The sequence below is a fragment of the Podarcis pityusensis genome, assembly GCF_964106645.2.
Source record: "Podarcis pityusensis genome assembly, chromosome: 17".
NCBI lineage: Eukaryota > Metazoa > Chordata > Lepidosauria > Squamata > Lacertidae > Podarcis > Podarcis pityusensis.
This window is the reverse complement of record NC_138042.1, coordinates 40083381-40111213: the sequence shown is the minus strand read 5'-3', so window position 1 is coordinate 40111213 and position 27833 is coordinate 40083381. Positions and strand designations below refer to the sequence as shown.

Sequence of the window (27833 nt, the reverse complement as noted above, 5' to 3'; positions counted from 1 at the left end):
CCAAATGTGTATTATAGATTATAACGCAGAAATATCTGACTTCTGTATGTTTTGTGTTAATTTTCCCTTCAAGAGAAACATCACATTTTCTGATTGTAAAAAACAGAGTTTTGGTCTTAGTTCTCAGTATGATGGGGATCTTATTTTCTTCCCCACATACAATGTTTCTCCATACCCAAAAAAACCACCCCCCAAATCTCCTTGCTGCTAGAAAACTAGGATGACAACTAGGCTAGAACCATTCTCTCTGAAATCCAGTTTTCTATAGGGAAGGGATGTTGTGTCTGCTGGGCAATTTGGACCACATGTGTTCAGGGGCATTGCTGGACAATCTCCATCCTGTACTTTGAAATGATATAGCCCACATAGGGATTCACAGCTTCACTGATAACTAGATTCTGGTAAGATTAGCTTGTTGCATTATTATTTTTTGGTAGGTTGTTCATGTTTCTGTTTGATAGCTGAGGCAAGAATAACCTTACAGCTTTCAGAACAGTTTGTTCTGAAAGGCTCAGAAGCAAACACCCCTCCCCCCTCATTCTGGTTTCAAACACCTGTTGGTTTCAGCCTTGCACACCCTGAATATAATTACATTAGTATTTAGGATGTTAGGAACAAATGTAGTTCTGAATTCAAACTGGTACAGAAGTAGTTTTACTTCTGGCTTGTCACGTGTGTTTTCCGAGAACATATATTGGAAAGCGTGCATGTTTTATTGCCCTGGATAAAAACAGAGGCTGCAGAACATGTAGATGAAGCTTGCCCACTCCATCATGGTGTGTAAAATTCAAAGTAAATGTCTCTGCACCTAGATAGGCAGCTCAGAGAGATTTTCTCTAAATGTCAGTTATGCATTACTGAATAGAGAACACCAGTTTGCATACGGTAACATATATGTAAAGGTGCAAACTTAGAAACAATTGCTGCAATTGAAATATAATTCCTCTAACCATAATGGACTCATGTCCAACTTTCCCAACATCGGGGTCTTTTCCAGGGAGTCTTCTCTTCTCATGAGGTGGCCAAAGTCTTGGAGCCTCAGCTTCACGATCTGTCCTTCCAGTGAGCACTCAGGGCTGATTTCCTTCAGAATGGAGAGGTTTGATCTTCTTGCAGTCCATGGGACTCTCAAGAGTCTCCTCCAGCACCAGAATTCAAAAGCATCAATTCTTTGGCGATCAGCCTTCTTTATGGTCCAGCTCTCACTTCCATACATCACTACTGGGAAAACCATAGCATTAAGGTGCACAAGGACCTAAATTGGATAGCAAGTCAGTTTGGCAGCTGACAACAAATCCTACAAATACACCTCCAGGAAATCAGCTGAGAGGCCATCAGCATGGGATAAGACATGCCCTACCACTCTCTGGAAGGCATTTGGATCCATCAAGGGATGGGGGCAGACCATTGAAATTGGTCCCACAAACTGGTCACTAAAATGTCATTAAAAGGGTGGAATAGGGGTGGGGCAGAACACAGGCGGGAGGAACGATTTAGGCAATCCTCACGGATGCTCACGGGGGTCTGGAATGTAACCCCCATGCAAAATGAGGGTTGCCTGTATCAACAAAAGTGACCAGCTACTCTCTTGGAAAAACTAACCCACCGTATTCAGCTGTCTATCATCAGGTACGGCCAGACACTTTTTAATGTTGTACAGCAGAGGAGAGGGTTGGTGCTTTTTTTCTCTTCCCTTATATGAACCAAGCAAATATGGACAAGTCTCTGTCACTTGTTTGCAGCAGGCTATGGAACAATAACACTTCCCTGCTGGCTGATCTTAACTCTTCCTGGAGATTGTTCTGACAAACATTTCCTGGACATCCTCGTCACTGTGGAAACCAGAGAGTAAGCTGGGAGAAGAATTGAGAAAACCGAAAGGCATTTCTTTGTTTAGTTCTGTTGGAGATGTTGACTCATAAGTTTTGCATTGAAGCATGATCCATAGAACGGCACCCTATGTCGTTTCTTATCCTTTACTATCGTGTTACCCCCATGAGGACGGACTAAGGATTCACTGGTACAGCGACACTGACATGAAGTGCTTTTAGTTAGAAACCCTGGAGCCATGAAGCAGAAAGGCAGATTCGTTTAAGGAGGGAAATGTGGACGCTTACTTTGAATTCTGACAGTGAAGTGGTTTTCTGAAGGACAGTCTTTTCTGTAGCCATATGAAGCAGATTTGCAGAGAGCAACCCTGTGGTCCTAGCCGCAAAAGCAACAGCATACTTCTGCATGTGAAGACAGGCACTGGCAGATTGAGACGATGAAGCCAATAGTGGGTCCAATGGTCAAGAAGGCAGTTTCTGCACGTGCTGTAGAGGGAAGTGAGCGGCAGATGGGGCTTGTCAACCTGGGAAGGTAGCTCATCTAGGAGAAAGTAAACTCTGATGCTAAACCTTCTTTGCCTTGTGGCTACACGCATTCAGGCATTGGGTGTAAAACATCTTCAGGAGTATGGATGGAATCTTACCTGGTAAAGGTAAAAGTAAAGGTAAAGGGACCCCTGACCATTAAGTCTAGTCGCAGACAACTCTGGGGTTGTGGTGCTCATCTCGCTTTACTGGCCAAGGGAGCCGACGTTTGTCCACAGACAGCTTCCGGGTCATGTGGCCAGCAGGACTAAGCCGCTTCTGGCGAACCAGAGCAGCACACAGAAATGCTGTTTACCTTCCCGCCAGAGCGTTACCTATTTATCTACTTGCAGTTTGATGTGCTTTGGATTTAAATTGGATTTATTGATGAGTAGCTGTGGTCTAAACCACAGAGCCTAGGGCTTGCCGATCAGAAGGTCAGCGGTTCGAATCCCCACGACGGGGTGAGCTCCCGTTGCTCGGTCCCTGCTTCTGCCAACCTAGCAGTTCGAAAACATGTCAAAGTGCAAGTAGATAAATAGGTACCGCTCTGGCGGGAAGGTAAACGGTGTTTCCGTGCGCTGCTCTGGTTCGCCAGAAGCGGCTTAGTCATGCTGGTCACATGACCTGGAAGCTGTACTCCGGCTCCCTCGGCCAATAAAGCGAGATGAGTGCCGCAACCCCAGAGTCGTCCGTGACTGGACCTAACGGTCAGGGGTCCCTTTACCTTTAGGCATGGTTAGGAATGGATTTCTGGTTAGCCTGATAGTGTATATAGGTTGTATTGTTTTTATTATCAGCTGTTAGTGAAAGAAATGGCACAGATGTGGCAATGACATCTTCTACTGCATGGCAAACCGTGTGTCCATGTATTTCTGTGTTTATGGCTTTTAGAAAAAACAACAATCCTGAGCTACAAAATTCAGCTTTACTAGCCCCCTTCCCCCAATCATGGTAGGAAACAGGATTAGAAAAGCAACAAGGAATGTTAATGGCTGTTGTCGTCAGCTCAGTTACACATAATTCAAGAGAACACACATTTCAGTATTAAAACAGGTCTGACACTGAAATGAGTTGTGCAGTCATAATGACCTGGTTTGATTATTATTATTTTACAGTTAAAGAAATTTGCACCGATAAATATAGCTATTACCGATAAATACCAATAAATATAGCCTGACTGGCTCACAAATGACCGTCTGCAAGTGAGCAAAGAGGACTCAGTTTGAGTGCAAGCTCAATTATTGCAAAAATCGCCACCATCTCTACTTAAGAGAAATACTCCCAACTGTAGATTTTGAGAGTACAGTACTAACTACGGTACAGTGGTACCTCACGTTACATACGCTTCAGGTTACAGACTCCGCTAACCCAGAAATAGTACCTTGGGTTAAGAACTTTGCTTCAGGATGAGAACAGAAATCTCGTGGTGGCAGCAGGAGTCCCCATTAGCTAAAGTGGTGCTTCAGGCTAATAACAGTTTCAGGTTAAGAACGGACCCTCGGAACGAATCAAGTTCTTAACCCGAGGTACCACTGTATTCCACATTAAGCATTAAGGAATGGAACTATTCAGCCACTTTGTATTTTTTTCAGCTTGGTTATAAAATGACTGCTTCCTGTTTAGAAGCCGGGAGGTTGAAAAGGTCAGCCTGGGAAACTGAAACCTAGTTCTTAGTTACCAGAACCTGAAGAAAATGTAAATTTGCTACCTCAGATTTAGCTGCCTTAGTACACTACTCAGTGCAGGGAATTGAATGGGTGAGGAAGTACTGGTAATCCTACAAACACTTACTTGGAACTAAGTTGCAAAGTGTTAACTACTTTATTCACAGACACAGTTACAGGACAACCCTGTTGTCCACAGAGTCCCTCCCTCCCTCCTGCTGAAATTAGTCTTATAAGAAGTATTCTATTATTACAGTGCTTGTGTGATGTCCACAATTGCATCTGGATTGCAAATGGGTCCACAAACCCCAAAAGGTCATAACCGCTCCTAGTGGTGCACCGATAAAACTGCTAGCATGTTTGCAAAACTAAGCAGGGTCCAGTATGATTTCAAATCGGGACAGCATGCTGACTTTCCTGCATCGCAGGGGGTTGGACTATATGACCCTTGGGGTCCCTTCCAACTCTACAATTTTATGGTTCTATACAGAGGGCTGCTTGGAAGAGACAGCTAGGAAAAAGAGATTTCCACTTGGTGGCAGCTGTGAGGACCATGCAGGAGCGGTTAAATTGTCTGGTTAGCAACACTCTCTCTCTCTCTTGGCTACAACCCTTGCCATATTAGGATGGAGGCTACAAATCTCCTAAACAATCGTTTTTTATATTACTGTATTTCACAAATGATGCCAGTTTTCGATACCACCAGTTATCCATAGATCCCAGGGTGGCTCACAAGCAAGTACGTTAAAAACAGCAACGTACACTATAAAACATCAAAACAGGAGGAAATTCTTTTTTATGTTAATTATTGTATAAGGATGAAAATATGATCTGTAAATATAAAACTGGGGGGGGGGGGGGACACCCATAAACAGGATAAAATTAATTCTGTCAATGCGGCATGAACTCATGTATGTGTTTGATGGTGGAATGTTCTCCAAGCCCACTGTGTGTCCTGTGCACAACCCTTTTATGACTCCTGAAGTCTCAGCGATACCCATACATCACAAAATGCAAACTATTCAGCCGTCTGCAACAATTTCTGATGAAGCGGAATCCCCCTTTTTTCATTAAAAGGGAACATGCTCATTTAATTAGAATGCTCAGTTGTCATACAGAAATACCACCTCACATTCCACACAATTACCTTGTATATTTAATTGGATGCAAGCTGTGACTATGTTCTCTCACTCAGCTTATTTGAAATGGCTTTAATTTAGTGTCATGCTTTTGCAGCAGTCGGGATGAATGTGACAAGAGGGTGCTTTTTAAGCGGTGGACCAGGAAGGCTCCCTTGGTGCCAGCATAATCTTTTGGGCCAGGTGAAGATGTTTCACCCCTCATGAGCATTTCTTGTGTTAAGCCCTTGCTGTACTTCTTTCGATAATAAGGGTTTAGTCTCCATGCTTTCAAGTATTGAGAGCAGCGCAGGGAAAGGAGAAAAGTTATCTTATGTTTGCATCACCTTCAGGGTTAAAGAAATATTCTATGTATTGAAATTTCATTTTGTAAAGTTACTTTGAGTCTCCTCTGCCCCCACCTCCTTTTTTTTTTTTTTAAAGTCAGGGTAGTGGCATCCTTTGAATTTCCTGCTTCAGATACTGAAGTGTTGCGGTTTGTCTCTGACTCCATCTATCCACACTGCAAAAAATTAATTTCAGTTCTACCTTTCTAGATAAGTTTCCTTCAGAATCTGTCCACTGCTTTTACTAGTTTTTCAGTGAATCTGAATCTTGAAACAGCAGAGACGTATTTTCAGAACCTCTTAGAGGTTTGTTTTTAAATGAAAATCAACTGCATTTGCTTACCAGTTTAATGGGTCATGTAGGCATGTATCCATTAACATACCCATGCTGTGTACCTTGTATCTAAACCAGAGTAAGCTACTGCAGTTTTATCTGGTGCACATCTGCCCATATGGTGTAATTATTCTCAAATAGGAAAGAACAGAGCAGAAAATAGTAGCAAGGCAAGGAATGTGGCTGATTATATTATAGAAATGTGAAATTCAACCAGGGTTATTTCACCTCTCTCCTTTCTACAAACTTCACTTGCTTTCTCATGTGTGAATATTTTCTTCATCCTCCCGCCTTTTTCAGCCAGTGTCTCATCTAAAACTTCCTCTGAGGTTAAGTATTTAGAGAATCATTGGATCCACCACTTCAAAAATGTAAGAAGGCAGATGAAGCAACTATGAAAGCTGTACGGTTCTGCAAGAGAAGTTATAGATTCAATTTTACAACACCACTACCAAATAATTTATTTTCAAAACAAAAGTTGCATGGTTTACTTCTAATGATTAAAAATCTGCATCATAATGGAGATTATGTAGTCCAGGTGATAATCAGGGTTCACACATCTTGTTTTTTCAAATGCAAGTGTACAAGTAGCATGAACTACAGGAGACACTGCTGATATGTCCTTCGGGTTTATTGTTTTGTGAAAAAGCAGCAGCATCCTTACATCTCACATCATCCAGAAAAGAGAGACAAGACCGTCAGATTCCTAGCTAAGTAGCATTTATGATGCTTAACTTTGTAATAGCTGTAGGGCTTGAAACAGTGCCTTGCAGAAATTTCTACAGGGAATTCTGTAACTGTCACCACTGAAGGTGGACTCAAAGCAAGAAGACCTTAGAACACTGTATCTTTTCCTCCAAGCCACTCTAACACACATAACTGAAGGAATTGCTGAGAATTTGGCAGAGATCAGATTCAAACACGGTTCAGAGATCTCTTGGGAAAATGGCATTCACTGGGGGTGGGAGAGAAACCCTTGAAATCAAGAGGGGGGAGAGATCTATGCTCATGTTCATAAATCAACTTTTCCACTGGACTGATGCTTAAATACACAGCACATTGCGACGAGAGTTTAGATTGCACGTGTCCTTGCAAATACCATTGTAAAAAAATAGCAGAGGTGGGAGGAAACTCCTCTCTCTGATCTCTCTGAATAGGCTGCGTCAGCTCAGCATGTACAGCAAGCAGCATCTCATGAGGCTGGGAAACCAGAAAGGGCAGAGCTGCAGAGTCAGAGGTCTGGAGAAGACGGATAGGAATAATACGATCCATTTTCCTACAGAGAGAGATCGAGAGACAGAGATGACATGGCACAGTGAATACACATGTAAAACACAAATCAAATCTTCCTAAATCTTGCTGAATGAAAAATCTGTCCCAGAATTGGGCAATCTTCCCTTCCTTTCAAGGAACATTTTCTCCAAGGGAATCTGTGGAAGTGGACATGTCAGCCATGTGCAGGGCCACCACTCTGACTCTGAAGGTAGCCACCATCCCAAATGTTTCTCTCAAGGATCTTTAACCCCCCCACACACCCCGCAAAAACTTCACTAACTCACACAAAGAGGGAAACCTTTTGAAAGAGTGGATCTACAGTCGTACCTTGGTTGTCGAACGCCTTGGTACCTGGGACGTTTTGGCTCCCGAATGCCGCAAACCTGGGAGTGTTCCAGTTTGTGAATATTTTTTGGAAGCTGAATGTCCGGCGCGGCTTCCGATTGGCTGCAGGAAGCTCCTGCAGCCAATCAGAAGCCGTGCCTTGGTTTTCGAATTGTTCTGGGAGTCGAATCAAGAGAGGTCCCACTGCCCTTCTGAGAAAAAACCCACCCACCCATTATATATAAGTGTCTGGTGATTTCTCTTTCAGTGTATCTGAAGAAGTGTGCATGCACACGAAAGCTTATACCCAGAACAAAACTTAGTTGGTCTCTAAGGTGCTACTGGACAATTTTTATTTTTTTGTAATTTTTTGTATTCTCATACAGTCATTCTCATGTTTGTAACAAAGGTAGTAATCTAAACGTTGAAAAAAGTAACATAAGAATTGACCTACCGAACAATACAGTGTAATCTGCTGGGGGCTGGCTTACAAATCTTTCCCACACAAACTTTATGGTAGACTCTTGCTGGTCATTGACCGTATTAAAGATATCTGATTTGATTTGATTTGATTTATGGTAGACTTGCAAAAAATCATGAGATTGTGAGGAAGGAAGCCCACAAACTTAGTTTAGGCAAACTTGGAAGGAAAGAACTAGGAGATGGAACAAGTTAAAGAGTGGGGGAAGATTTCTCTTGGCGTACAACTTTAAGGAGTCTATTGCACAAACCAGAAGCTAGGATTTTAGAGGACATGCGCCTTATAACAGAAGCCATGATAAGCTGCTTCATGGCTATTGGGTGCTTTTCTCCTCCTCAGCCCCCAGTGTACTGCAGATCATGCTCTCTTCAACAATCTTTTGAAAGTGAGGACTTAACTCAAGATGATTTAAGTACCACATATGTCAAACATTTCATGATAAGCATTCCTCTTTGTTCCATATACCAGCTGCTGCCTGTGGGCTTCTCAGAACTGCACAACACCTAAACCAATATTCACTTCAGTTTTACTAAGGTAGTGTAGCTAAAGCTCTTTCCGTTAGAGAAAATGCTTCAAGCCTTTCACAGATTCAGTCAGTTTCCAAGCTTTTTCTTGTTTCCAAAGCAATCCCCTCAGATTTCTTTTAAATCAGGCGGAAGGAAAGCTCCCCCCACCCCCCAGTTTGCTGTATGCAGCTGCTTCCATACAGACTAGAAACAGAAGCAAACACTCAGTAGTGCCTGAAGCCACCTACCCTAGTATCATATTCAAGAACAAACGGGGGAAAGTCAATTTGTTCGGGGGGAATGGCTGCGAACAACTGTTGGAGGCTTTCCACGTGGTGGATTTTGTCCTTTAGTCCCGAGACCGTAAAGGTTGTAAAAAACCATGTTGAAACCTAATAGACAAGAATGGGAAATAAATGTTACCAGAAAAAACTGTCAATAACTGCCCAGAGTCTCAATCTTAACAATCTAGCAATTCCTTCACCATTTCAGCAGACAAAAGTAAAAGTGCATGCACAATTCAGATTGCTAGTTTAGCAATGTTAATATAGCATTCTGTAAGACTACTGTTGTTGTTGTTAGTAATTACTCACCCTTCACCCTAAGGGCAGGTATCTAAATGGCTTGGATGAAAAGCTTGAAAGAACTAACCATTCCAAATGACAGTGGTCCTGATTCCTATCTTCCTATGTAATTAGTCAACTCATGTTATAGAAGAAGCATGCAAAGGACTTGTACAAACTGATTATGCCCCATATTTTGGGATCCCACACATTCACTACAACCGAACCCACTACAACGTACAATTTCCCCGTTGAGTAGGGCATACTTCACCTTTGAGCGAAACGTTGGATGGACAAAGTACAGGGCCTTCAGATTTTTTTTGTACCTAGGTTAACAACAAGAGCAGTAAACGTTTCAAGTTTTAAATGAACTTTTGCAGAAATCAAACAAGTTCTTAGCAATCTGCTCCATGTAAAAAAGGGCACTTGTTTCAACCCGCAACTTATTAATGTATTTGCAGCACTGACCTGAATTTTTCTGTGGGAAAGCTCTACAGAGACAATGAGTAGTCTCATGACAGCTGACATGCTTTTTTCATAAAACCAAGGAAGCTTATTCTAGCAGCCCAAAGATGCTGTGTCACACGAGTGACTGGGCATATTCTGAAGCTAAGCCTCCCGTACTCATTGAACACACTGTGTCTCCATGCCCACTCCCTTTTAAAATAGTTTCTTTGTGATGCTTTTTGATCCAAAAGGGAAGTAAGGAGAAAGGCTTTGGGGCCTTTCCGAGTTATACTTACTTGGCATCAACAATGTCAGAGAGTTTTTTTAGGAAATCGGAATCTAGGTGATTGTAGATATTAGTGAGCGTGTGGAAATACACAATGACATATTCCTTCATTACAATGTGGTCCATTACATGAATGAAGTACAAGAGCGCCTGGAGAAAGAGAAAAGTCACAAACGTCAGATTTCAGCAGAGGACTGAAGCTTCCATCCTTGCATGAGTAATACGGCTAAAAGCAGAGCAAAGTTTAGGGGGAGCGAGGAAAAAGTTCTTTCAAACTTTTGAATATGCAGCACTTACATATGAGAACAGATTCTCTCAAGAAAGAAAAAAGTGAACGCTTCACAATAAATTCTTCCCCAACAAAAGATGCCATTCCTTTCTCACCCAAAACAAGTGGTGAGCTCACAAATCCTGAGTTATCATGAACAAAGTGGTAGACTTGAACCAGAAGCTCCAATTCCCCCTTATTTATTTTATTTATTTATTGAATTTATATACTGGCCTATACCTGGAGGTCTCAGAAAGATCAAAATATACAAAATAAAAACAAAAACATTAACCCAATAACCCCCCCTCCCCCAAAAAGAGCCACATTTTAAAAGGGTATAGGATGTTGATCAGGTCAACCAAAGGTCTGGTTAAAAATGGAACGTTCTGCCTGGCGCCTAAAGATGTATAATGAAGGTGCCAGGCAAATTTCCCTGGGGAGAGCATTCCACAGACGGGGAGCCACTGCAGAGAAGGCCTGTTCTCGTGCTGCCACCCTCCGAACCTCTCGAGGAGGAGGCACATGAAGAAGGGCCTCAGAAGATGATCTCAGGGTCCGGGTAGGCTCCTATGGGAAGAGGCGGTCCTTGAGGTATTGCGGTCGTGAGCTGTTTAAGGCTTTATAGGTCAAAACCAGCACTTTGAGTTGGGTCCAGAAACTAACTGGTAGGCAGTGAAGTCGGACCAGGATCGGTGTAATATGCTCAAACCGTCTTGCTCCAGTGAGCAACCTGGCTGCTCAATTCTCACTAGCTGAAGTTTCCGAACCATCTTCAGAGGCAGCCCTGCGTATAACACAGGCCTTACCCATGAAGTCTACTGGCTGGTCACTACCTGTGGAGAAATGCTTTGTATATGCCTGTTTATGTCTGCAGAAAGATCTGTCAATATACTAATGACAGCCAGCTCTATTACCCTTTCACATCTAACTTAGGTGAAGTAATGGAAATGCTGGTGGAATTGTACCCCCAGTTAAAGACCAGGTCCAGAACTGCTGTTAGCCTGGCCTTATTGGATATGTTGATGTGTTTTGAATTGATATGAATTGTCATGTGCTCTAGAAATCCTCTGAAGGGTGAAGAGCAGGACATAAATGTACAAAAGAATAAATAAATCTGTATCCAAAGAGAAATTTACTATTTAATCACCAATAATTTTTATGTTTGTTAGGATCTCACCTTCTCCATGTCTATTAGAGTTACAGGAATGTTCCTTCCAACCACTGCCATTACTGTACGACCACAGTTATCAACACCTACAAATAGAATGAAAATCAGAAACTTTTAAAGGTTAAGTTTAAAGCCCCCCCCCCCCCTTCTGTGAGCAGAAATAAAGCTCAGCCTAAAATCTGGTAGCTCATAAACACATGGTTTTAGCAATGAGGGAGCAATACTATTAAATTAATTATTAGCTTTCACTTCATAGGGCACTGTTTCAAGGGCCACAGTTGTCTGGGACTGTAAAGGTCATGCTCCTTGTTTCAAGCCCTTTTCAGGTCTATGACCATCCTCTACTGAATGACTTATGACAATCTTGCATTACTTTTGCCAATCTTTGACTAAGCCAATTTACTTATGTGTACAAAATTAAAAATAATTATCAAAGGCTGGATTCTCCTGTACAGTGTAGCATTAAGACATGGAGACTTCCTTTTATCACATTATATCTTCACTACAATATATTCAAGAAGGAAGAGTTAAGGGGCAATTAGAATTTGCGACCTTGAACTCACCAGTTTGGTATAAAGCTTTAAGGGACGCAATATCAGACAGGTCTTCCGCTCTTGCTCGACAAAGCCAGCGATTGTAACTGGAAGGCAGCCACATAAGGTTTCAGAACTTGGACTGATCTGGTTGTCATGTTTAGCAATCAAAGACCACTTCCAGAGACATATTATTAGACAAATACAGCAAACAAACCTGTCATACTTCTCACATGATGTTATACTCTGTCAGAATCCAAAAGGAAAATGCAAGTGGAGCAGTGTGGGATTAAGTTGGAAATAATTAAACAAAGGGGGATGCGGGTGGCGCTGTGGGTTAAACCACAGAGCCTAGGGCTTGCTGATCAGAAGGTCGGCAGTTCGAATCCCCGCAACAGGGTGAGCTCCTGTTGCTTGGTCCCTGCTCCTGCCAACCCAGCAGTTCGAAAGCACATCAAAGTGCAAATAGATAAATAGGTACCACTCCGGCAGGAAGGTAAATGGCATTTCCGTGCGCTGCTCTGGTTTGCCAGAAGCGGCTTAGTCATTCTGGCCACATGACCCGGAAGCTGTACGCCGGCTCCCTCGGCCAATAAAGCGAAATGAGCACCGCAACCCCAGAGTCGGCCACGACTGGACCTAATGGTCAGGGGTCCCGTTACCTTTTTAATTAAACAAAAATAAGCAGCTGAGCTGCCATCCTTCCATTAAATAGCACAGAAGCTATGTCTAAAGCCCCCAGCACAAGAGGAAGTGTTCCCCACGTGTTTCTAAATCTGCTAGAATACACCATGAATAGCGTAGCAGCTCCCAGGCATATAGAATTGAAGTTCAAAACACAATGAATCACCAACAGGAATAGTCATCTGCAATAACTTCTTACTTTCTCTGATGCTGCTTTTGTAGTGCTGCCTCCGAGAGCTGCCCTTGAAGGATAAGACGCCTCTGTTTATCAACATCTCCCTCCATGCGGGCAAAAGCATGGGAACCAATAAATGAAAAGTCTGCTTCCAGGCTTTCCTCATCAGAATTATCTGCAAAAGATGTGCAAGAACAATGAAGTAACTGTCCAAAGTGGAGCCACAATACAAGTCCAGTCCAGGAAAACAATGAGACTTATGGACAGGAGATAGAGAGAGATTATATTGCATTGCATTATGAGTTCATCAGTATCTCTTTCTGCAAAGCAAGCAGAGTGGATGAAGTGCGGCACTCAGAGTTCACCATATGGCAAGCAACAAGTATGTCAGCTAGGCGTAATTGTTCAGAGCCAATACAGAACACTGAACATGTGAATGCACTTTCTTGAATATAGGAGGCATTCTGTGAAGTCTTAGCCAAGCCTTAATTACAGAACTTGCATGTATATATTAAGACAGCCTAGGGAATGGAACCTGGAGGCAGCCCAGCACTCCCTTCTGAACCCTGAAATTTGGATAGGACTGGAACCATCAAGACAATGTGCTCCTAAGCCAAAGATGGTCAATTCCCTGATCATCAACCAAAGCAATCAGGACAGTTTCTGCTCCAAAGCCAGATTGGGATGGATATAAATAACCTCTGCCAGGAGGTTGATGAGCCACCAACTGCACCTGGACCAGACTTAATAATGGTATATTAACAGATGGAATTTCCAGCCATGGAAATCTGATGAAGCTACTGTCATGGAAGAAGCAAGACTGCTCTTGTAACTTCATGGATAGCCTTTCACACACAGGTTTGTGCTGGTTTTTACTCACAAGGTTTCCAAGCTGGATGAATAGATCTCTGCCATGGATGTCTATTTCACATTGCTTTTTAAAATCCACCCTCTGATTTTTGTGTTGTTTTTAACCATTTTTAGTTGTTTCATTATTGTTTTGTACTTCACCTTGATATGCGTTTGTGTGCATGCCTAAGGTGATGTATAAGAACAACAAGTGATGTATGTTCTGAGACTGCCCTCTTCCTCCTCTTCAGTGGTAACTGACTGGTGTCAGGCATAGGGATCTTGATGGTGGAGAAGAGATAAAGATCAACAGGAGGTCCGTCAAGCCCTGCATCTAAAGCTCCAGTCTCTCACCAAAAATCCAGCTCTCTTGGCAAACATGAGAGGAAAACTGGATGAGGACTCTGCCCACAGCAGTGAGGAGAAGAAATTCAGGCCAAGTTGTGCCTCTGAACACTGATGGAAGGAGTCACTTTTCATGAGATGCCTTCCTCTGACAAGGAATGACTGGGTCTGCTTTTATGGGGAAATAATAAAATACTGTATTTCCAGGGGGTTTCCCCTCCATGGAAGATATGAAAGCTTTAAGTGTGCTATACACTTAGACAGACCCAGAGCCACAGAAGATTTGCTCCCAGACATGAGAAGTTAAAACAGGATTAGCTCCTGCCCTTTGACTCTATCTTATATCAGCTTCACAGACAATTCACTTGACCTTGTTCTCACCCATTCCAGCTACAAATGGAAAAGCAGTTATAGTTTGAATACCTATCTCTCCCAATGCCTTGAGGATAACTACATTAGCTCTGTAGATGATGTTTATCCTAACTCTGCAGAAGACTCTCTGGACACAATCTGGAAACTCACCCTCAGAAACACCTGGCTTTTCACTAATTCTGATCTGACGCTCTGGCACGACTGGCTCCCCTTCAGCATTGCCAATATCAACAGGAAGGAAAGGCAAGGACTTTTTCTCCTCTTCTAGAGACCTTGGGAAATACAGAGGCAGCAACTTCTGATAAGTATCCTGGAAAAAAAGGAAAGTTTGAGAATGCTTTAGATCTCCAGTTTTCAAGGCAGGTTGATAACAGGTCACAAAGATAATTAAATGCCCCCTGGTATTCTTTTGCATGGTAGATCATGATAGCACCACACTGACTGGTTAGTCAAGATCTACAGTTCTCCCATATGTGGAACAAAGTTGCAACCCCCATCGTTTTTCTTTCAACATCTGACATATGCAGAAAGGTTAGGATGTAGAGAATAAGTTTTAATACAAGTTTGAAACAATAAATCTATTCACTTATCTCCATCCTATCTTTATGTCCTAATGCTAGGGATGGGGAACCTGTGGATTTGATGTGCAGTAGAGTCCAATAGATGGATCCCTACAAGCCTTCCATCCTTTTCTTACACAGCAACATTTTGTGGAGGGCAGGTGCCAGAATTCTGCTTCCAGAGTGCAACAGAATACTTGCTGTGGCAAGCAACGTAAGCTTCACCCAGCTATGAAGAGCTGTGCTGTGTTCTGGAAGTGCTAAGAAGGGATTAACTTCAGCCCTTAACCCTTCCCCAAAGTGCTTTGGAAGCACAGGTGTACCTCTCACCTCCCTTTCTAGCTTCAAGCTGAAGTGCCGAGCCCAGGTCTGTGTCTCTGCTTCCAAGGAACATAGAGCACCTCACAAGCACAGAATCAAAGGAAGTTCCCACTGCCATCTCCACCTCTGAGCTGGAGAGGGGTGCGTGAGTTTGTTGGCTTGGTTCCATCCTTTTGGAGCACTGGGAATGTGCCTTTAAGTGCAGAGACAAATCAAAACCCCAGCTCTCCTGTCCAGCTGCAGCACTAGAGCTGTGGCAGTGAGTATGGGATAGCCCCAAACTTCATACTGCAGTTCAGAAAAGTGGCCTTGGGGGAGGAAATGGGTCCTGGCAGCCACACAGGGTAACTTTCAATATTAGTACTTTGCACATGTAAATTGTACAGATGAGATGGAGGCTATTTAGAAGAACTGTGAAATTGCAACTTGGGAGTATGTTTGTCTGAAGGAATAAGAAGGTATTGATACCAAGTTTCTCGTGTACTTTTGGACGAGAAGTTAATCGAATCACTTGAGTGGAGAGCAGGAAATAGAGATCAAGGCACAAGGGTTTTGGGACTGGGTTAGCTCAGCAGCACAGCAATGCCTACAGACGTAGACAGAGTACTTTACATACCTCTTCAAGTTCAGACACTGCAAACACCACTTTTTCAAGAGTTTCCCCATGAACCTCTAAAAATCGCCGGACGGTTCCTGCAATGGAGGGGGGGGGGGGAGGAAGAGAGAGAAATCAACACATAGAGTCAGCAAAACGAGAAGAAACAGACACCCACGTTGATGGAAAATATAGGACTACCCTTTTCTATGCCATTATTTATTGTTATTAATTGATCTAATTTAATTAGTTATTTTGCCCATACTTGTTGACCACATATACTGTGGTGATGTTTGGGTTTCCTGACAATAATAGCTTTGGGTTTGGGATTTCGTTTTCTCAGTCTCAATTAATGTCTTTCCCAGACGAATGCTGTACATAGGAAAACAAGTACCTACAGCCCTTAGTGCAACTTGCGTGAAAGTCCTTTACGACTCCTTCATTTTACTTCACCACAAGGGCTGTTGTAAAACATTGGAACTGTTTTCTCTAACTGAAAAGACAGTTGCACTTTTCAATATAAGGACAGCTGGTTGCAACTTAGTCTAAGGGAAGTGGAGCAGGGGATTGGAGAGGGCCTTTGCAGTCAGAATATTGCAATATAGTCCCCACTTCAGTAATTATGTTTTGAATTGGGCTGTAGGGAGTTCAACCACACATTGCCATCTTTCTCAACCTACTTCAATGTAGCACCACATCAAGACAGCTGTGCCGCCAACGGCAAATAAGGGCAGACTGCATTCCTAGCAACCAAAAGGGGAAGTCACCCGCCTCACTGTTTTACTAGTTCCTCAAATTTTAACTTGCATATTCTTATAGTTTCTACATTATGACAACTTAAGTCATGGGTAGGCAAACTAAGGCCAGGGGGCTGTATCTGGCCAAATCGCCTTCTAAATTTGGCCCACGGACAGTCCGGGAATCAGCATGTTTTTACATGAGTAGAATGTGTGCTTTTATTTAAAATGCATCTCTGGGTTATTTGTTGGGCATAGGAATTCATTCATCCCCCCCCCAAAATAGCCCGGTCCCCCACAAGGTCTAAGGGACAGTGGACTGGCCCCCTGCTGAAAATGTTTGCTGACCCCTGACTTAAGTGAAAGCTTTGCAACTGAAGATCTAAGGTGGCTTAGATTAACATGTATTTTCCTATGAACCCTTTGCCACAACCCTCTAGTCCCAATATTCAACTGTAACTAAGCCTAAGTATATATAACCAAAATAATCACAAATCCTGCTCTGTCGTTCTTAGCAAAGCACAATGCATGCAGATGAAGCTGTATATCCAGCAAAGATCCTTTCAAGGCTACTTACGCAGTGCTATGTGGGTAGCATCCACTAAAGGGTAACCTCGTTTCACCGTGTTTATCACACAGAATCCGACTGAGGACATCGCTTGCTCCCTGCAGCCAGAAGGATAATGAAAAGCGTAAGCATCACAAACAAATCAATGCAACTGATGTCATAGCAGGATCATGTCAGCTTATTCTGTATGAATAGGCTGCATGTGTTGTAGTGGTCCAACAGTGGTCATTATAATTACCGGAACAACACCAAATTTAGAATCAAATAGTAAAAAGGATTCACAGAGATGGCTTAATCCATAATAGGTGCCCATGACTAACATGATTATGGATGTTTATACTTTTGCTTCATACTGTGGATAGATTTTGCTCTCCAAAAGCTTTTAAGAGCGGGAAGAGATTCTATTGAAATTTTCACGAAACCCCCACTGCTCCTAATAGCTGTTATAACAGCTCTTGACAAAGGAGATTTAAGTGTTTTCTGTATCATTGGATGTTTTATGTTTGCTGGTTACTTCTTAAGACATGGTTTTCAGATCACAAAGAGGAGCTATGGTGTAAACTATGCCAAAAGATGTGAAGATTGGATCACATTAAAAAATGAATATGTGGATTACTGGGGATATTTAGCAGTAAAATAAAAAGTATTACTGGTTATTTCTTAAAATTACCAATGGATTTTATTTTTTTTAAAAAAAGGAAACAAATTTTCCAAAATTTTAAGATTATGAACTTGGGAGATGACAAATCCAAAATAAACTGATGGTGGGGAATAATTTAACTTAATTATTCTGAAGCTTAAGACTTTTGATCCCTTGGCATGAGGGACAAGGCATAGTGCTGATATCTGATAGATTCTGTCTAAGTGACAGCATGAAACCAAACAAACAATTTGAAAGGAGTCCAAGAGAATCATAAATGCCGTTAATCATTCAGAAGAGCACAGTGTTGCAAATTTTACTGTTTCAAAGAGCATAAACAGTTTAGACAAAGATGATGTAGCCCTAGAGCTCGCCTAGGTTTACAACTGAGGAGGCTGTAACGCTGAAGGTCCCATACCTCCCAACATGTAATTTTGCACACAAACCCATAGTTTTAGATGTGAGACACCTAACAAACCAACAGTCTGCACAGGACAAGAAACACAGTGCTTGCGATCTTAAACAAATTTTCAGACACTGGGCAAGACAAAAAGCCACACAGAGCTGCCACCATTCACCACTATCCCACCTCACAAACACAAAATCCACATGAAGACACCATAGAAGTCTGCAAAATGTGTCTGGTGTTACATCAGATAGGAAATGTGTTAAGCAGTTTAGCAATGGAAAAGGGGGTTAAAAGGAAACAATAGAATTTTTTAGTAAATGATGTCAGTTTGCATCCTTAATCTAATAGTCATTCTCTGAACTGATCTTCAATTGCAATTTATTATTTATTTACAGACCACTTATAAACACCATCTCCAATTCCTCAAAAGATTCCATCAACGGTGTCTGAAAAATTTCACACTTCACTTGGGAAGAAAGGCAAACTAATGCCAGTGTACTGGAAGAAGAAAAGATCACCAGTGTCGAAGCGATGATTCTTCAACATCAACTTTGTCGGACTGGTCATGTTGTGTGGATGCCCGAGTATCGTCTTCCAAAGCAACTACTCTATTCTGAACTCAGAAATGGAAAGCGTAATGCTGGTGGTCAGCAAAAGAGGTTTAAAGACTCTCTCAAGGCAAATCTAAAAAAAAAAAGTAGTATAAACACCAACAACTGGGAAACACTGGCCTGCGAGCACTCCAGTTGGAGAACAGCCTTTACCAAAGGTGTGATGGGCTTTGAAGATGCTCGAACTCAGGACGAAAGGGAGAAATGTGCTAAGAAGAAGGCATGCTTGGAAGGCACCCTCACTGTGATCAACTCCCGCCCGGAAACCTATGTCCCACTGTGGAAGGATGTGTGGATCCAGAATTGGCCTTCACAGTCACATAGACTCACTGCTATAAGCCTGTTCATGGAAGACAATCTTACTCGTCTACGAGTGATTGCCAAAGAAGAATTTATACTTAACAAGTACTTTTGTAATAATAGCAATAGCAACAACAACAATAATAATGATACTTTTATTATTTATAACCTGCCCATCTGGCTGGGTTGCTCCAGCTACTCTGGGTGGCTTTGAACCCATATAAAAACATAAAACCAGGCTTTCCAATGCATTCTGTTCCTTGGAATGGCATGTAGTGCTTCTCATCATCTACCCCCATTACTAAGCAACTAATATTGGAATTTGGGGAATGGAAGAATCTAAAGCACGTGGAAAATATATGTTTGGATGAAGAGAGCCAGGGGATTAGATGTTGACATGTATACTTTCACAAGCTATCCAAGATGTTACGGTATGATAGCTAAGTTTTTAAAACTTATTTCTTTACACTAGATATAGGTAGGTAGCTGTGTTAGTCTGCCGTAGTCAAAACAAAATAAAAAAAATTCCTTCCAGTAGCACCTTAGAGACCAACTAAGTTTGTTATTGGTATGAGCTTTCATGTGCATGCACATTTCTTCAGATACCTTTACACTAGTTACACATTCCAAAATTTTACATGCACTGTTGCTGTGTTTGTGTATGTGTGTTTCACATGGTACTTGCCTGTCACAAGCAGACACATGCTTACTTTGCAAGTTGCAGAATGTTGCGATAGCAGCTGTACAGGGAGCTTTCTGCTGCTGTCCGGTATCGACTTTTGTATTTGGGACCCACAGTGTGAATGATGAAACGGGCAGCTAGATTAAATCCTTTTGTCAGCTTTGCTTCTCCTGTCCGGCAGCCTATAGGAAAACAAAGCAGGATGAGCTAAGTAATATTGAAGCAATTGAAATATAAGGATTTTAGGCTTAGCATAGAGATCCTCTTTTATGGATGGATTTGGGAACACACAACAGCTTCCCATATTATATCCAAGCTTCCTGCCAAACCTAGGTAAGAGAAAAAAGCAGCATGCACAGCTGTGTAGCTGGGTACTGAGAAGTCTCAGTTAGACATAGAGATAAGCCATGGTTTGTTGACAGAACAAGTCGGTACAAGCCTTGGGTTCACACAACCCTACACTGGTGCAGGTAGAGGGGGAGGCGGAAGAGGAATCTGGAAGCGATATTATAAGCAATGGTCTGAGGCTGACCTATTCTGGTAAATCACAACAAGTGTTGCAATATTTTATAAAGATCTGCCGTGAATGTTTTTCATTATTTATTCATATCATTACCTATTCATTCTTGCATCGCTAATGGTCATTTTAAAGAAATTTATTACCTTGCTTATTTTATGAGGAAGTTCAGCTGTGCAATTTGTAATTTGAAGAGGGGGTGGGGGAATGGGGAGGAGGAGAGAGAGATACTTTGAATTCAGAAGCTATTCTCTAAATCAGATATTGTTGTAGGGGAAGAGTTTGGTTAGCCCTGTAAAATGGTACAGTAGTACACACAATGCACGCAACAGTCATTGATGTAGTTTATTTATAATTTACTCATGTTGTGGTTTTCTGTATGTAAACTCTTGGTACAGAATTGGGCTGCAAGTTTAATTCTTCCTCAGATATGTATTTTTTGTAACCTGAAACATTTATCAGTGACCAAATTCTCTGTTCAAAAAATCATCCCTCCAAATATTTGCTTCCATTACACCCAGTTGTGTTTTTATTAAATTAATTAGAAAGCTCAGTAAGAGGGCTCAGAATTAATTTCATATTTGTTGACAGTTGGAATAATAATACACAGCAAAGACAGCTCCATCCATCAAAGACCGGTATAATGAAGTAAGCAAATATGCATCAGTGACAAAATTAACTTAATATATCAGATTTAAAGAACAAAGTTAGAGACAAGATACCTTTTTGGTCAGCTGGAATAAATGGGTCCGTCACTATAGGGGTGATGGGCTAATTCCTGGTACAGCATACGATTGTGCAACGTTTTGAATTGCTTGTACTCTTGGTTACTTTGTAGAGTTATGTTTATCAGCTTCTAATTTTATTGTATTGTTACTTTTTATCACCTTTGTAGCTGATAAACTGAATTGTTACTATATAAGATAAATATATGAAAAATTAAAAAAAAAAATTAAATATGCCAAACGTTTGTTTACTCTGTTTTATACATATGTAGCATGATCATTATGACAGACATGTTTTAACTTTACAGCATAGTTTGTTCATAGATTTTTTTTACTGTGAAGTGAACTTTTAAAACCAAAGTGCAGTCCCCTTTTTGGTTCAAGCTGAACGTTTTGAAGTCAATTGGATTAACTTTACTATACTTACCTTTGAGCTTCTGTAGCTCAGCCCTCAGGTCAGGTCCCGCATGTGTGCAGATACTATCAGAAACTGGGTTCTTGTCCGTGAGAGACTCATTGCTGGTGTTCACTATGGCTGTGCAGTTCAGCAGTGCTACATCCCCCCTCCTGAGGAAAAATCACCACCATTCAGCAGGCGGCACGGAAGAAAATAGAAGCACAACACACACACAGGAAGCTCCTCAGAGCTGTTATATGATTATTGCTGCATGGCTATAAAAGAGAACATACTTCATTAAGTTTTTCCCATCAGCTTTCTCCTGATATGTATTAAGAAGGCAGTAATAGAAGAATTTATATTTACGTCTCTGGTGAGTGCTCATGTTAGTCATGGAGTGCACAGTATGTCAATTTATCACTTTTCATGAATTGAATACAATGGAAAGACATAACCTCATTTTCAATACAGTGGAACCTCGGTTTTTGAATGTAATCCATTCTGGAAGACCGTTCGACTTTCGAAACGTTCAAAAACCAGGGATCAATGGGCCGTCGGCAGAATCCAGTGAAAAATGGATAAACGCGCCTTGGAAGCCAATTACTTCTAGGTTTTCGACGTTCGGCTTCTCAATTGTTCAGCTTCTGAGATGTTCAAAAACTGAGGTTCCACTGTGCTTACAAGTTAAGAGTTATGTAACCTTACAAAGGGAAATTACAGAAGAGTTATTTGAACATCTTGCTCATGGAGTTCAAAGATTTAATACCAACTCTACACCAGGGATGGGGAATCTGTAGCCTTCCAGATGTTGTAGGGCAGAAACTCCTATCAGGCCTAGCAAGCATGGTGAGTTGTCAGGAATGAAGGAACTGTAGTCCTAAAACATCTGGAGGGCCATAGGTTCCTCTACCTCTGCTTTGTGCTCATTATTAGTACAGACTATACAGTTAAGAAGATTCAGGGCATTATCTATCTATAGAACAGCAGAAATTTATATGCAAGTGATATCCACATGACTTCATAACTGACTATTTTTAAGAAGAGGCTTTCGCTACACTTGGTTCAGAATGCAGCAGCAAGGATGTTAACAGGCGCATGTCTATGGGATCATGTTACACCTATCTTGCAATATCGCCAGTGACTGACAATCTGCTTCTGGGCACAATTCAAAGTACTGGTGATGACCTTTAAAGCCCTAAATGACTTAGACCTGGGGCTGCCTCCTCCTATACCATTCTTCCCACTCTCTAAAATCAAAAGCTGGTGCCTTTCTCTGCATCCCACATATGACAAGGCAAAGGTCATGGCTACAAGAGATACAGCTTTTTTCAGGGGCTGCACCAATATTGTCATCTCCAGTGCAGATGACATCTTCTCTGGTCATTTTTAACCAGCTTGTAAATACTGTACATTTTTATTCTGCCAGGTTTATCCATTTATTTTTATTAAACTTCTATGTGGTCTTTAGGACAAAAATCTCACGAAGGGTGTACAATGAAGAAAATACATCAAATGAAAATGGGGAAAGTCTCATTATAAACAACCAGCAATGACTACAACCAGCAATGGATAATTGGTCCCAGTATTGGTTACCACACTTTAAACACCTAAGACCATTAGAAAAATCTCTCTCTTCAAAGCACATTTAAAATATAACAGAGGCGGGGCCTGCTTAACTTTTGGGTTGTATTCGAAAACCAGGGGGCTACTGCAGAAAAGTCCTCTCTTATGCCTGCTAGCCAGATAGATTTAGCTCTGACAGACATCTCAACAGCACCTTGGACGCAGATTTTAGGATTATGGCATATGGATATAGTGTTTTGCCTAAAGTCATTTTTACCTATTATCACTGCTGTTGCTGCTTTGAAATGGACTTTTAATGTTGTGCTATTTTATTTGTTGCTCATTTTATATACTTTTATTATTACAGCTATTTTAAATAATTGTACTGTAGTCTGATTTTAAATTCTTGTAAATAAGTACATGAGTATTAGAAGGGTGGAACAGAAACTTTCATTTACTAAATGAAACAAATATGCTGAACTTCTTACCCGTTAAAGCAAATCTACCGTATTTTTCGCCCCATAGGGCGCACCGGCCCATAGGGCGCACCTAGTTTTTTTTTTGGGGGGGAATAAAGAAATAAAGAGCTGCCCGAAGCCCGAGGCGCGTTGCACAGCGCGCCCCAGGCTTCAGGATAAAGGCAGCTCTCCGCAAGCCTGGGGAGACCGGCTCCCAAGGCTTGCGGAGAGCTTCCTGAAGCCTGGAGAGTGAGAGGGGTCGGTGTGCACCGACCCCTCTCGCTATCCAGGCTTCAGCGAAAACCTGCACTCGCCCCATAGGACGCACACACATTTCCCCTTCATTTTTGGAGGGGGAAAAGTGCGTCCTATAGGGCAAAAAATACGGTAATCAGTGTTCCACAAAAGTCAGTGCTCAGGATTTTTTTTATTAAACCCCCTCCCCCATGAATATCAGCCAAAGTTTAAACCAAAAAATCATTGAGTCACATAATGCCTAAGCATTTTATGTTAAAGAATGCAATTATTTCAAAATCATGATGCACAAGCTTACCATAATATTATTTTTTCACTGATGTCTTTCCTATATGGGAAGGGTGAGCAAGCATCAACTTGAGTCTTTTCTACTGGAACTGAAGAGTTCAACTGATCAGCCACATAAAGATCAGCCCAGCCTTGCAAACCATCAATATCCACAAAATTGGAAGGAGCCCCCAAAGGATCCATGGAAGGGATCGGCAATCGGTTCAGTTTACTTCATAAGCACTCTACACTCCTACTTGAGTCCTGCTGGTATTCTGGACACACCACAATCAGACACTCGGGCTCTTTGTTAAAAACGGAGATGAAAGTTCCTGTGAAAAAGCACATCAGTAAATCATTGTGCTGTGTGAGCTTGAAAAAAACAGATGTGTGTGTGTTTTGACAAAAGATTCCTTCATAATAAAATTAGAAGAACCCGAAGGGCACTTCCTTAGAGAAATGCTCATTCAGGGATGCGCAGTTTTCCTCCCAAATGATGCCATTTCAGGAATACTATTTACTCCTAGACTAGTCTCCAAGAAGCCCTTTAGGTGTTGCTCTCACAGAAGCAGAAAATGTAGTCCAGAAGCAGGTTTGCTGCTTCAGATTGCAGGCAAGAGCCTGCATCATAGAATGCTCCTTTATATTATTTGTTTTTTGCGCACTTACAGCACTTGCATGACAGGGAAATGGGTTCTATCCTAGTTTTCTCCCAATATGAATATGCTAGTATTCTTTGTGTACATTTACATCTATATATGCTGCAAGAATGTTGCAATGCTTGATTATTTCTCTTTTATCAAAGAGAGACTGCAAATAGTGACGCCAACAGGGCCATGAAATGCAGGAGGACAATAATAAGGCCACACAGAGCTGGGACATAAACAAGGCTTAAATAATAATAATAATACTCATTCAGAACAAGGATAGCACTTTTTCTTCCCCCTTAGGGTCTCTCCATGGCTATGTATGAGGATAACAAATGCCATTTGTTTTTGTTCTTGTTTTCATTATATATCATGTGTTTCCATTTTGTATTTTTACACTGTGAACCAGCCCTGAGGTCTTCAGGTGAAGGGCTGTATACAAATCTGATAAACAAAGTAATAAATAAATTCACTGGGCCCGGTGCATCTAGCCAAAAAAGTGTCTGCTCTGGATCAAGAAAAAGCCTTTTCTGCAGGGAGAAGAACTAGAAGTTATCCCCAAAACTGGCAGAAATAAGAGACCTGTTATTACCCAGCATGTTGCTTACATTTGAGAAGTTTCCCTTCCTTCCTGAGGAATGAAAAGACGGGCAAGTGAGGAAGTAAGTGGTTATTGGTTTGGTTTGTTCCTGTTCTCATTATGTGTTTTGTCTATTTTGTGTATTTAATGCTGTGGACTGGCCACCCCAAGATGCTTAATAAATTTAATAAATAAATGAAACACACTTTGTTTGTTTGCTTATTAAATCTGCCTACTGCCCCTTAATCTGTAGATCTCAGGGTGGCTCACAACACGGGCATAGCCAGGGGGTGCAGCTGCCCCCTCCAAATTAAGTAAACAAATAAAAATACATAACTGACCAATTGTGTTGCAGATAACTCAGTTCTGCCCCAACATAAATCCTGCCCTCCCCCCCAAATAAATTCTGCCTACGCCCATGGCTCACAGCAACAAAACTTTAAATACTTGATGTTTTAGTATGCTGTTATATATGCTGTAAGCCACCCAGAGTGGCTGGGGAAACCCAGTCAGATGAATGGGGAATAAATGAAATAATAATAATAATAATAATAATAATAATAATAATGGTGTTATGTTGTTGTGAACCGCCCTGAGACCTACAATGAAGGACAGTACAGTATACAAATTTAATAAACGAAACACACTGGGAGTGTGTTACTGGGTTGCTGTTTTTATTTTGATTACATATATTGTGGTTTTTATGCTGATCTTTTCTGTGAACCGCCCTGAAACCTCGGGGTATAGGGCGGTATATAAATTCAATAAATCATCATCAACATCATCAGGGCCGGATTTAGGTTTGATGAGGCCCTAAGCTACTGAAGATAATGGGGCCTTTTATATGAGCAGCTGTCCTTTGTCAACAACAAATTGTCACTTGTTGTTGTTGTTGAATATATGCTATATGGTAATTTGTGGACCTAATAGCTATCTAAAGCCATTTGCAGACGACAAAATATGTATTTTATCAAAGCAATTGATACAGAAATAAGCAAACCAGTGATATTTTAGGGAGAAGGGGAGCAGGCAGGGCCCATTACTTACATCATAGGAGCCTACACAACACAAAACATTGTTGCTGTATGTAGGTTTTTATCTTGTATTTTGGAAATGTATATCCAGTTTTTTCCCTTTAATTTTTTTTGGGGCCCCCAAGAGAGTGGGGCCCTAAGCTATAGCTTGCGTAGCTTATACCAAAGGTCCGTCTAGTTAAAGCTCTGGTTTTCCCAGTAGTGATGTATGGAAGTGAGAGCTGGACCATCAAGAAGGCTGATCGCCGAAGAATGGATGCTTTTGAATTCTGGTGCTGGAGGAGACTCTTGAGAGTCCCATGGACTGCAAGAAGGTCAAACCTCTCCATTCTGAAGGAAATCAGCCCTGAGTGCTCACTGGAAGGACAGATCCTGAAGCTGAGGCTCCAATACTTTGGCTACCTCACAAGAAGAGAAGACTCCCTGGAAAAGACCCTGATGTTGGGAAAGATGGAGGGCACAAGGAGAAGGGGACGACAGAGGACAAGATGGTGGGACAGTGTTCTTGAAGCTACCAGCATTAGTTTGACCAACCTGCGGAGGCAGTGGAAGACAGGAGTGCCGGGCGTGCTCTGGTCCAGGGGGTCACAAAGAGGCGGACACGACTAAACGACTAAACAACAACAACCCTTCTACCAAACGCTAAAGCAAGCAGCTTAACAAAGCTTATGCGTTAGGAAGTCGTTCTGCGCATGCCCCATTGGCATGAACCATGCGCCTTGGGAGCATCACTGCGTTCTTGCACAGTGCACATCCACGTCAATGGGGCATCTTTGGGAGAATTTCCTGTGTGCTCTGTGAGCACAGGAGCGCCTGGCGTGCTCTGGTCCAGGGGTCACGAAGAGGCGGACACCACTAAACGACTAAACAACAACAACAATGGTCAAATGGGTGGAAATCTAAACGACTAAACAACAACAACAACAATCAGGCACTGAATTGCTGCCCTTCATCTATAGATCTCAGGGCAGTTCACACCACCAAAAATAATAAATAAATAAATAATAATAATAATAATAATAAGTTTATATTTATGTCTCTGTTTATGTTGTGAACCGCCCTGAGACCTGCGGTATGCAAATTAATAATAATAATAATAATAAGTTTATATTTATGTCTCTGTTTATGTTGTGAACCGCCCTGAGACCTGCGGTATGCAAATTAATAATAATAATAATAATAATAATAATAATAAGTTTATATTTATGTCTCTGTTTATGTTGTGAACCGCCCTGAGACCTGCGGTATGCAAATTAATAATAATAATAATAATAATAATAATATGTTTATATTTATGTCTCTGTTTATGTTGTGAACCGCCCTGAGACCTGCGGTATGCAAATTTATTAAATAACAAGGATGTTGGCTGAGGATGCTAATGCAAGCGGCGCCAGGCGGGCCCGGAAGACCCCTCGCGGGGTTCCTGAGGTGACTGAGGCGCGTGAGGGGAGAAGAGGAGGAGGAGGAGGAGCCGTTAGGGAGCCCAGCGGGGGGAGGGGAGGGGACGCGGCGCGCGTTGGCGGCGGCGCTGCCTGACTGACTGACTGACTGAGGGAAGGCGGCGGCGGCGGCCGCGGGGGACACTCACGGTCTCTGCTGCTGCTTCCTCCGCCGCCCGTCCAGGCCCGGCGCCGCTCGCAGCCCTCCTTCCTCCCCTCACGCGACGGGGGAGGCCAGCGCAGCCCCGAACGAAGCGCAAGCCGCCTCCTCCTTCCGGTGAACGCCCCGATCCTGCCCAAGCGCCACCCAGCCGCTCTTTCGCCTCGGGAGGGAGGGAGGCGGGGAGGTTGCAAGCCGCAGGGACAGCGAGGAAGAAGCCGCGCTGAGGCGACCGGCGGCGCTGAACCGGAGGGGCCACCCCAGGGTCATCT

The 27833-nt window shown here is 42.1% G+C and overlaps 1 protein-coding gene across 2 annotated transcripts; it reads right to left on the bottom strand.

Annotated features, from left to right (window-relative positions):
* Positions 1 to 6433: 6433 nt before the first annotated feature.
* On the bottom strand, positions 6434 to 27666 carry GDAP2 (ganglioside induced differentiation associated protein 2). 2 transcript variants are annotated; one of them, XM_080987187.1, is made up of 14 exons: positions 27551 to 27666; positions 23733 to 24033; positions 21189 to 21328; positions 19548 to 19701; positions 16887 to 16975; positions 15594 to 15670; positions 14247 to 14406; positions 12555 to 12705; positions 11702 to 11778; positions 11148 to 11224; positions 9713 to 9852; positions 9241 to 9295; positions 8651 to 8798; positions 6434 to 7096 (listed from the first exon to the last, which is right to left on the bottom strand). In XM_080987187.1, the coding sequence occupies exons 2-14, from the start codon at positions 23903 to 23905 to the stop codon at positions 6984 to 6986; spliced, it is 1554 nt and encodes a 517-aa protein (XP_080843313.1). In that variant the 5' UTR covers positions 23906 to 24033; positions 27551 to 27666; the 3' UTR covers positions 6434 to 6983. The 2 variants fall into 2 exon arrangements, with proteins under 2 accessions (XP_080843313.1, XP_080843312.1); XM_080987186.1 differs by having other exon boundaries at positions 8655 to 8798; positions 27551 to 27662.
* Between the last annotated feature and the right edge of the window lie 167 nt (positions 27667 to 27833).

Bases quoted from the DNA above. Each gene is read 5' to 3' on its own strand.
- GDAP2 (XM_080987187.1), bottom strand. From the start codon at position 23,905: ATGGATCCTTTGGGGGCTCCTTCCAATTTTGTGGATATTGATGGTTTG. The intron at 9,296-9,712 runs GTAAGTATAACT...TTGTTAACCTAG, and splicing joins TCTGACATTGTTGATGCCAA to GTACAAAAAAAATCTGAAGG. The intron at 7,097-8,650 runs GTGGCTTCAGGC...CTCTCTCTGTAG, and splicing joins TGAATATGATACTAGGGTAG to GAAAATGGATCGTATTATTC.